At 52.2% G+C, this 10,565-nt stretch overlaps 1 protein-coding gene across 1 annotated transcript; it reads right to left on the bottom strand.

Moving 5' to 3' along the window:
* Positions 1 to 1,385: 1,385 nt before the first annotated feature.
* Positions 1,386 to 9,078, bottom strand: CXCL14 (C-X-C motif chemokine ligand 14). Its single transcript, XM_081289784.1, has 4 exons — positions 8,777 to 9,078; positions 8,507 to 8,612; positions 4,941 to 5,054; positions 1,386 to 2,528 (listed from the first exon to the last, which is right to left on the bottom strand). The coding sequence occupies exons 1-4, from the start codon at positions 8,838 to 8,840 to the stop codon at positions 2,513 to 2,515; spliced, it is 300 nt and encodes a 99-aa protein (XP_081145910.1). The 5' UTR covers positions 8,841 to 9,078; the 3' UTR covers positions 1,386 to 2,512.
* Positions 9,079 to 10,565: the final 1,487 nt, after the last annotated feature.

The raw sequence follows: 10,565 nt of genomic DNA on the forward strand, positions 1-10,565 counted from the left end.
AGGGTGGGCTGGCACTAGATCCACAGGCAGAAAAAGGCAGGGCCTATCAAGGGTGGAGAAGAGCTTGTGGCCTGTTTAGAGTGTGCCTAGGGTGAGCAGGAGAGTGGCGTGAGCCTAGACACTCAGAATAGTGAGGTGTCGTGGAGCAGCCTGTGCCCTGTGCCATCTTGCCTGCAAATGAAGGGGCCTTTGCAGGGGGAGGTGGCAGAGCTCTTTCCACAGCCTGCCTCCTCCATGAGGCCCTGTTGGAGCTTTGGGAAGAGGGCCCGGTCTCTTCTGTCCCCTGCCCTGGTTTGTGCCATTCTGTTGGTCACTCCTATCCTGTTCTGTCTGTTGGTCTCTGACTTCTCCATCTGGTCTACCTTCTTTTAAGGGAAGATGGAATCGTCCCAGGGAGCTCACAATCTCCAGCCCATTATGGCCTCATCAGCCCACCTGCTCCTTCCTTCCCTACAGAAAGGCTACTATCCCAGCTACTAGAGAAAGTGTTGGCTGGTAAGAAACCTCTGTGACCTCAGGCAGGTTTTTTAACCTCTCTGGTCCTCAGTTTCCTCAGGAATACATATGTTGTAACTTGGAGTTTTGGGGAGGAAATAAGAATTGATAAGAAGGACTGGCGATACTACCCTACCTGGGTACATGCTAGGACAGAGCATTTGCTGTGTAAGTCTGAGCAGAGCCGGCATATCAGGAAGCCATCTTCAGAGATGAAGGGGATGTGGGGGACTGCCTCCTGCCTCCTGGTCTAGAGACCTGTCCCTTTGTGCAATCCTGCTGGTGTGGGGGACAGAGGGGACCGTTTCAGGGCCTAGCTGACATAGGATGAATGAAACACAGGGCTGTGGGCAATTTGTGCAAAATGCAAAGTGGCCCAGTCTTGTGACTATTAGAATAGCTCCATTGGCCAGGTGCTGCCATGCCCTGGCATGCCTCTCTCCTCAGGCCTCGGGGATACCTGAGCATGTGCCCTACTGTCATGGCCACTTACAGAAGCAGAAACAGAGCCTTAGCATCTCTCAGTTGTCCCCCCCCCCTCCACACAGCCTGGTTCCAGAGCCCCACGGCCCCTCAACCGGACACGTCTGCCCCTTCCTGAGCCCCACTGGAGTTTTGGGGCTCTGGATCCTAGGGCATCTTGCCTGGTCCCACCTGCCCATTCCCATCATCCTGCTGCCCCTGTGGGAAGCACTGCCCTCGGGCCTGGCTTCCTATTTTCAGTGGAACAGACAGCCCCACACATTCCACAGAGGCAGCAGCATCGACAGGTATTTGGGAAACACCAGTTTTCTTTGCCTATACATCTGTCCCTGTTTATTTAGGAAATGGTAAGCATTTTATTGACATCCAAGATTAATTAAACAGGGAAAAAAAGTCAGAGTCTAGGATTTTGGTACATTTCAAATATACTTTATTACTTTTCTTTTCATCTTAGAAAGAATATGAAACCTGCATGCAATGCTAATGGTTTCTGACATTTACATGGCATATAACACACCAGTACCTCTACCAAAGGAGTGCGGGGTACTCTGCAGAGCGTATGTACAAAGGAAAGGGCGTCTGGTCATTTTAGCTTCCAAAAGATTACTGCACTGTCTACCATTGTGTGGGGAATCATGGGGATATTGCTTTTCTACTGCATGTCCCCTCGGGGTGAGGGAAAGAAAGACGCTCAGGTGGCTTCCCCTTAATCAACTGAATCCATGTCTCTGGCTGTGGGCTGTGTATGTAATTGTGTATTTTAAAGTTTTCTCCTAAGGGTTTCACTAACATGTTTCTGAAACCTTATATATTGAGGCAGCAAACCTTTCAGAAACCCTCAGGTGGGAGCTAAGACCCAACCCCTTCTTTAAAGACCGCTGGCCTTGCCACCTTGGGATCTTGGACACAAATGTTTCCCAGAATGTGGAAAAATGAACCTGGGCAGGGGGGCAGTGAGGCATGATGCTCTGGCCACCAAATGGATCTAAGCACAGATGCAGAGAGACCTGTTCCTACTTGCCTGGTGACAGGGGCCACTGTGGAGTCACGGAGGCTGTGACCGGCTGCAAGCCCAGGAGAGCTGTGGCAGCTGTGCCGAGGCGCCAGGCCCTCTGGGCGGAAGCTTCCCCAGCTAGAACCGGAGCAGATCTGCAATGAAATGTCTCACCGAGCTCAGTGTTCCTCCCGGGCGCTTATAAAGCTCAGATGTGTAGTGACGCATGGACAAATACAAAAAAGCATTTTTTTAAAAAGGAAAGGCATGAGTTTCCCCCTTTTTTTCGGTAAAAAGCCGCCTGTGTTAAAATCTGGCGTGCAGGAGAGTTGGGTCTCACATCTGGAAGCCTTTTGCACACAGCTATAAAATGTAAAAACTGACCCTTGGTAAAAAGTGCTTCGTAACAATATATAATTTGTGTCTTATGCCTGTGAGAAAGAGAGGATTTTTTTCTTAATTTTTTTATTTTAATCTGTAAAGTCCTTTGCTGAAGTCTCCCAACTGGTCTGGAAGAGTTTCTACCCAAGATCCGTCACCCTATTCTTCGTAGACCCTGGGAAGAGAAAACGCAGGTGTAAGAGGCTGGGGACCAAGTGGTGGCAGCTCCCAGCCTCCCCCAGGCCTGTGGGTTGGGGAGCAGGAGGGACGCCTCAGAGAATGTGATTGTGGGGACACAGAAGCTCACACAAGTCTGGCTTTGTCCTTTCTGATCAGCCTCCACCTCTGCAGTCCCTTTCTATCCTCAGAACCCTATGGAGTGAACCCCTTTGTATATGGGAACACTGAAGGATAGGTAAGATGTGCCCTGTGACCACGGACGGTTCTCCTAATATGGTGGGCTGCAATTCAGTCCTCAATCCAGTCCTCATCTGTACAAAGCCTCTATTCAGGGAAAATGGCATCGGGGAGGGACATGCTCTCCCCAGACTTGGGCTTGTCCTCTTGAAATGTGCCCATTCTAGAGGCTGCTTGCTAAAGACTGAGGAGGGGGTAGGCGGGGCTGAGGCTGTGACAGAGGGGCCTATGCCTTGTGGTACCTCCTCTGGCTGGCCTTGCCTCACCTCTGCCCGTTATAGGCCTGTGTGTATTCATGAGCCACCTCTCCCCTCCCTCCCAAGCCGGCTGCCTTGAGGTATTCCTTCTAGTTCTGACTCATGGCTGCCCCAAGGCTGCACTTCACACTCAGACAACCCATTGCTCCCTCTGTCTTGCTCCTGATTTCTGAGTAAAGTCACCTAATCATGCCTCGAGTAAAAGGCTTGGTGCTGCTGCTCTCCAGGGCAGCCGGAAGCTCTGGTCTTGGAGGCGCTCAGCTCCCTCGCCTGGCCGCACAGCCCTGTACCCTCTTCCTTTATCCCGGTTCAGCATTTTATTTCTCTGTAAGAGGACTTTAAAGAGTTCCTTTATCTCCATTCTCCACCTTGTAAGATGTTTTCAACCCTTTGTAGTGGAGAGAGGACACAGCATGCCCCCTCCTCTCCCAGAACACCTGGGCACTCTAAGACAGATGAAGGAACTAATGGTGTGATGAAGTGGTGGAGGGCCTGGTGATGGACGGGCTTTCATATCTTTCGATGCAGTTTGCAGAAGAAGCTGGGCTGCCTTTAGGCCCACGGGGCCTCCTCCTCTTTAAAGCCACAGCCCAGGTGGAGCCGGCAGAAATAGGGCTACCACATAATTTGAGTGTCTCCCAGCATCCTGAGCAAGATGTTCTCAGCCCCCTCCTACCATGGGGCCTGGGGTTAGCTTCACTCCATTTTCACACAGGGCCTTGGAGGGTAACAGACAGTGGACAGGGAAGGCCCTGTTTTTGCCATGTGAGTCGCCTGCCCTGACCAGAAAGAAGCCTTCATTCCTATCAGAAATATAGAAAATATTCTTGTCCCCTCATCATTTTCTATTTCAAGTAACTGCAGACGAGGCAGTTTTGGGGGAAGCAAAAAAGGCTCAGGTGCAGGGTTTGGGCCTGAGTGTCAGCTGTGAGAGCTGGTCATGGGGCTGAGCCTGGGGACCAGAGCCAAGCCAGGTGATGGGAAGGGTGGGGCAGGCACCACTGAGGCTGCCAGTCTCCATGGGGGCCTGGCTTCTTGTCCTGCCCTTGCCCTGGGCTCCTAGGCAGGTCCCGCCTCCTCCCCACCTAGTTTTGGTTTCTTCTTCTGCAGGATGAGGTGTTGCACCTGCTCATGGGGAAGTCACCTGAGAGCTTGTGCACTCCCTGGCCGTGCTAGGCAGGTTAAAGCACAAGTGGGTCCTGCTCCAGGACAGCATCACCTTCACGTGGTATGGGGAGCTGGGAGTGGCCTCCCCTTCCAAGGTCAGACCTAGGACCACAGGATCAGGGCCAGAAAGCCACCTTCTGATTATGGGAAATAGAGCCCAGGGAGCCCAGGGCACTGGTCAATCTCATCACTGCTGCCCCGTTGGGCATGAGTGACTGTGATTTCAAAAGGTCAGACCCAAGTTCCCTTTTAGCACTTGCATTTGGAGGATTTTCTCAGGTGTCTGGGCAGCATGGGGCACCTTGGAGAGAGCACATTATTGGCAGGGAGTTATCCTTATCGTCTCATGGGTGTACCCCCCATTTTGTGGTTAATAAATATGGTTATTTAAGTGGTAACATTTTGCCCCACCAGATCCACAGAGGATAGCCATGCCAGTGCTCACCCAGCTATTTGACAGCTTATGAGACTTAGATAAAAAGAGCAATTAAGACTATAATATGAAAGTCAGAAGGAGACAGACTTAAGTTCACAAATGGATCCACCTGTGGTGCTTCCAGCCTACTTTGTTAAGTGATGATTTTCTCAGTCCTGGGGGTATGTAAGCAGTATCTGTTCATCTGCTTGCTGTGGATATTGTGGTGGGTCTTCACACATTGGACGGGCTAGCTGACCTGGTGTGGGGACCCCCTTCCATCCTGAGAGCCGCAGGAGGGGAAAGTGGGCAGGAGGGGAAGGGGGTGTACCTGCGCTTCTCGTTCCAGGCGTTGTACCACTTGATGAAGCGCTTGGTGCTCTGCAGCTTGGGGTGCAGGCAGTGCTCCTGGCCCCGGTACCTGGAAACACTCTTGGTGGTGATGCTGCAACGGAACAGGATGGGGTAGAGGGTTGAGGCGTCTTAATAGTGGCCCCTGAAGTGGCCTGTGGGTGGCCCTGGTCTGTCTGAATCAGGGCACTAAGTGACTTGGCTTCCACTCTTCCTCAAGGCAGCCCACCCACATGTTCATTTCCTGGCAGGCTCCTTGGAAGGTTTTGGTATCCTCTCATTTCTGAGTCCTTGTTAGAGTCTGGCCCTATATGGAGTGAGTGGCACCTGGAATAGTGTCCTTACCCCCAGTGCACCCCCAGAAGTGGGTTTTCTGCAGACCTCTCTTGGGGAACAAAGGTCAGGGACCAAGCTGTGTTAATGCCTGCAAGGTGAGTGTGCCAAGACCTTTGTTCTTGGACTTGAGGAGCCCTATGGTGGGGCTAAGTTGTGCCCTGATGATCCTGTCATCTCTGTCTAAAGCTTCAGTCTCAGCTCCTCCTGCTGCAGATTTTCCCAGGACTAGGCATTTGCCCACCCTGAAGCCAAATCTTATTGAAGCCCATTTAGACACTTGAGTATTAAGTCCCAGTTATCTCGCTTCACGCAGAAAAACAAGACCTGGCTTCTCCATAGCCTGAAGCCCTCAGATCTCTATCAGCCTAGGTTCCAACACCTGGCAGAGTCCTTGCTGTGCAGTGGAGAAGCAGGGTGTCTTTGTACAGGGTGCAGGGGCCTGATTGGAGTCCCACGTTTGGCTGAGGATCTTAACCTCTCTGAACCCGTTTACCCATCTGTAAACTGAATCTGAAAATAGAACCTACTTCATAGAGTTATTAGGATGATGAAAGGATATAACCTATACAATGTGCACAGTGGCTGGTAGGTGCCCAGCTGACAGTTATTAGCAATTAGTCATGGGAGATGAGACGGGAAAGGAGAAAGACAAGCCTCAGTATGGGATGTATGAGCTGCAGCCTGGCGAGGGAGGAGAGCCTGCTGCCTGCCCAGGGCTATGCCGCTCTCTGCCAGGGCTGGCCAGAGGGATGGCAGGAGCCAGGAGGAAGCTTCTGGTTGGGTGGGGGGAAGCATGGTGTTCAACAGTGAGAGTCCACCTGGGACACTTGCAAAGTGCAAGGTGAGAGGTAAAGATGCCACTTCCTTCCTGAGGAGCCAAAGAAGGGTGGTTGGAAGTGAGAGTGAAAAGAGGAGGAGGAGAGGGAGGGAGCTCAGCTAGATCCCATGGGTTACCAAAGTCAAGTGCAAGGGCCAAGTTCTAGAAGGGTTTTCATGAATGTGGTTTCCAAACAGTGGGAAGAGAGAATGGGATCTTGCCACCAGAATGGGGGCAGAATGTTTAGAGGGCCCAAACCCGGGGCCTAAGGATGGGTCTTTGGTCCTGCCTTTCCTGGAACTCTAGGTGAGACATGTGGTACCCTGAGCATGGGGCCAGGCTTCAGAGTGAAATCTAGGTGTTTCCCTCTCCCTGGTACCTAGTCATCCTGCAAGAATTTAGCATGTGCATTTTCTCTGTGCTGACAAAGCTGCTTTTGTACTCTGAGTGAAGGGACATGGCAAAGCCTGATAAAATCCCCTTCTCAGTTAGGTCAGTGTGCAAGCTGAGCATTCCAAATCCTGAAGGTTGGAAAGAACAGGAAAGGACACTCAGTACCCCCACCATGGTGCAGAAATGCCGCATCATAACACTGAGGTTATGAACATTGGTTGTGGAGTACAGAAAGGAGAATTCGTGATCCCAGCAACTAGCAGAAATTCTGGGTCCCATATCCCTCTCCTCAGCAGTTATGGAATGTTGAAGGTTTCGGTGAGAGCTCAGTGGATATATGACACAAATTGACCTTTTTAGAATCTGGACTCTTCTGGATCCTTCTGAGTACAAGAGCTCCCACTTGCAAAGTAGACTGCTCTGCCCCCGCCCCCAGCCTCAGCAGAGATTTCTGGGTGACTTGGGGTGAGCTGGAAAACTTCCTTTTGTTTAGCCTTTGCAACCGAGAATCTGCCTTGGCAAAAGAGAACTGGCCCCTGTCTGATCTAGAAAGTCTTAAGGATCTGGGGAGGGGAGAGGTGCCTCTATCCCTCTGAGTGCTCTGGATGATTTAAGAGAGGATGACTGGGTACCGATCTCATGAGGCCACTGCAGGTTTTCACTAGGCTACCTGAAGCCACCTTATATACTCCCTTGATTGTAGTTTCTCTCTGTATCTGAAGAAGTTTAGCCAGGAGAGAGCAAGCCTATCTGGTGAGGATTCTGTCCTTTCCAGATGTCACTGAGATCCATACCTTGTTTTCATTCCCTACGAGTTCTTAGATACAACTTTCAATGCCATCTGACATGTTAAACTCTGGAGCTGGAAGTGGCTTGGGGCTTGTGACTCCTCCCCAGCTCTTTTGTCTCCCTGGTCCCCACCTGAAAGGATTTCCGGGCAGCTTTACTGGACTTGGTCTGCAAGGCGAGGGCCAGGGATGAGGGTGTTAATTTTTGTTGGGGTCATCTCAGGCCAGTGCTTTTCTAAATTCCCCTACCCTTGGCCAGACTGTAGCCCAGGTGGTGGGGGTTGTGGGGTGTGGGTGTGCCCTGCCTTCACATACACTGTGTGAAGGCCTCTGGGCCAGCAGGGCCAGCCGGTGCAAGTGGAAAGCACTTGCCCAGACTGAGAATAAAGTGTGTCCTGTTTCTGGGGGAGGGGAAGAGGGACCAATGGTCCATGGCAAATATTTGGGAGCTGTTTTGCCAAGGGCTGCCTTCCTGGCCAAGAGGGTATTGATGGGAAAGCAGTGGTGCTGGCCTCAAGTGGTTAATTGGGAAGCGGAGGAGCACAAAACTCAGTGTTCTCTTGCTCTGCCCCAGTTTTAAACATTGCCGGCATCCCCACCAAGCAGGCCTTCGGGCTTGTGGCACATTAACCCCAGCAAAGCACTTTTCACCCAACTGCTCAGGCTCAGGGACCTGCAAGAAGTCCAGCTGCTGCGGAAAGGGCTGGGGTGTTCTCACAATGAAATCCCTACAAGCTGCAAACTCGCCATCTCAGTGGACAGTCCTCAGATTGGAGACTCTGAGAGGAAAGTTAGGACTTAATACTGGCGTTATTCCTTTTCCCAGAGGCAGGAAGGCAAGACGGCATGCTGAACAGTTTGGGTGTGAGCTGGTTTTGAGTGACTTCAATCTAGGTGATCTAAGTTGGCATTCAGGAGCCCTTTAACCCTTGATGGCCCTAGTACCATCCCTGGTAGCCACAATAGCAAACTGCAAGGCTATTCGTTTGAATACTAGCAAGGGTGGACTTGCAGACACTTTCTGGAGCACAGGACAGTGACCCCCTTTCAGGACTGTCTCAGCAGCGTACTAAGGCCTTGTTGGGCGATTGATTACAAAGCCTTAGCCAAGGTCTTGATAAAGGCAGAGGGAAATGTTTGTTAGCCTGACCCAGCCCCAGGCTATGCCCTGGCACCGGGCAGACTCGCTCTTGGAGTGGAATTAGAACTCACATAACCATCTTCTCCTCGCAGTGCGGGTACTTTGGCTTCATTTCCAGCTTCTTTACGTCGCTGTAGCGGATCTTGGGCCCTTTCCGGGAGCATTTGCATTTGGACCCTGCGGGAGAGAGCGCAGGAGAGGGGGCTGCTTAGTTGAACCAGGGATATCGTACCCCACGATTGCCCTCGGTGCCAATCCAGATCCTCAGGATCTCAGGTGCCTAGTAGTTGGTGTTTAGGTTCCCCAAGACGGGACAGACAAGGGGACTTTCCAACACTCACCGTCCACGCGCGCAACGCAGAGCGCCAGGAGCAGCAGGAGCAGCGCGGCGGTCAGGAGCCTCATGCTGGCCGGAGGGGCGCGGGAGCAGGGACGCGGGGACGGCGCCGGCCGGTTGAAGTGGCGGCCTGGGGAGGCCGCCCGGCTCGGCTCTCTCGCCTCAGAGCACTCCTCCCGGCTTGGCTTGCTCCAGCTGCGCCCGTCAGTGGGTGCCCGGGCAGTCTGTCGCTGCGCTTTGCGCTCAGCTCTGGGATCTCTCCACAGCCTCCCTCCGCCCGCCCTGGCCTCTTTTAAATCCGCTCCTGCCCTCGCAGTGAGCGAGCTCATTAATATGCAGAACCACTCGGTGACTCACTGAGATTTCTCAATGTGGTGGGGGGAGGAGACCTTCCCAGCCAGCCCGCCGCCCGCCCAGGGATAGATCTCAATCTTAGCTGCGCACACTTGGAACCACGCGCGCACATGCACACTCACAGTCTCACATCCGCTACCGCACAACACGCTCTCCTTCACATACTTGCACACTCAAACCACAGTCTGCACGCATTTCCTAGTGCTGCTGCTGCTCTGCCTTGGGGAAGCCAAACCGTGGAGAGGTTGAGAAAGGGTGCTGCTTTTCTGATTCACGTGGATCCCTCTGGCCAGACAGGCTCACTGTGCTGAGCCACCAGGAGACCAAGGCCCAGGGTACAGATCCTTGGGGAAAAGCTGAAAGGGTTTCAGGAAAGATGCCAAATGTGAGTGCCAGCAGGACTGACCCCTAGGGTGTGGGCAGTCCCTGTTGGGCCAGCAGCTCTGGTGGCCAGAGCACAAGGCCAGTTCTGGATAGGAGTTTGTCCACTGGTTGTACAGCAGCAAAGCCATTGCCGGTGATCATTGAACTGACTCAAAGAGAGTGTGATTTGGGGGAGTTTGGGACACTCCTAAAGGAAGGCTTCCTAGGTAAGTCTATGGTCTGGTGGCTCTCTGGGGCCCGGAGGGAACCAGTGGGGCTTCTCAGTGTTACACTATTCTCCAAAGCCAGGCAGAGACCCGGTAGTGAGCCCTGACAATGATGACCATCTGGATGAAGTCCCTCCTATGTTCCAGATTTTGCGTGGGATTGTGTATTACACAATGAGACCAGCCATGGTAGCTGAAATTACTGTCCCCTACTACCAGCACAAGTGGTATCTTTGGTATCATTCAAAGGTTTCTTTTCATCATCTATAAAGAATAGGTTCGTCACAGTACCTGTTAGAGTGGCTGAGAGAAGCACATATGTATGTCACATATAAGAAGTGGTTAATGGGATGCCTAACATGGTGCCAGGAAATGCTGGCATCATTTGTGTGTGTGTGTGTGTGTGTGTGTGTGTGTGTATACAAACATATACATATAATTATACATACATAATTTGAGTCTTACAATTCTTCCAAATTGATACTTAAATTTCTTTATTTGGCAGATACAGAAAGAGGATTAGAGGAAAGAAAAATCTTGTTCAAGGTCATAGAACCAGGAAAGAGGGGACTAGACCAGGAGGGGACTAGACCAGTAGCTGCAGAACTGGGGCTCATTCTGTTGCCTTTGGGCCTGTTGTCCCTTCAGTTGGTGGCTTCCCTGAGAGCCCCAGACACAGGGGGAGGAGCATCAGGCCCGTTGGGTGCTGGGCTGGGCTCCCAAGGCAGAGCTTGCCCAGTGCTGTTCTGTCAGTCTGGCAGCTCTCTGGGGGCATCAGTGCCCAGAAAGGCTTCTGGGGTATGAAGGGGGCCATTGGCTAAGGGGGGTTGTGTGAAGAGTCTCTTCCCC

Source organism: Spermophilus citellus (assembly GCF_964194105.1).
Source record: "Spermophilus citellus genome assembly, chromosome: 1".
Taxonomy (NCBI): Eukaryota; Metazoa; Chordata; class Mammalia; order Rodentia; family Sciuridae; genus Spermophilus; species Spermophilus citellus.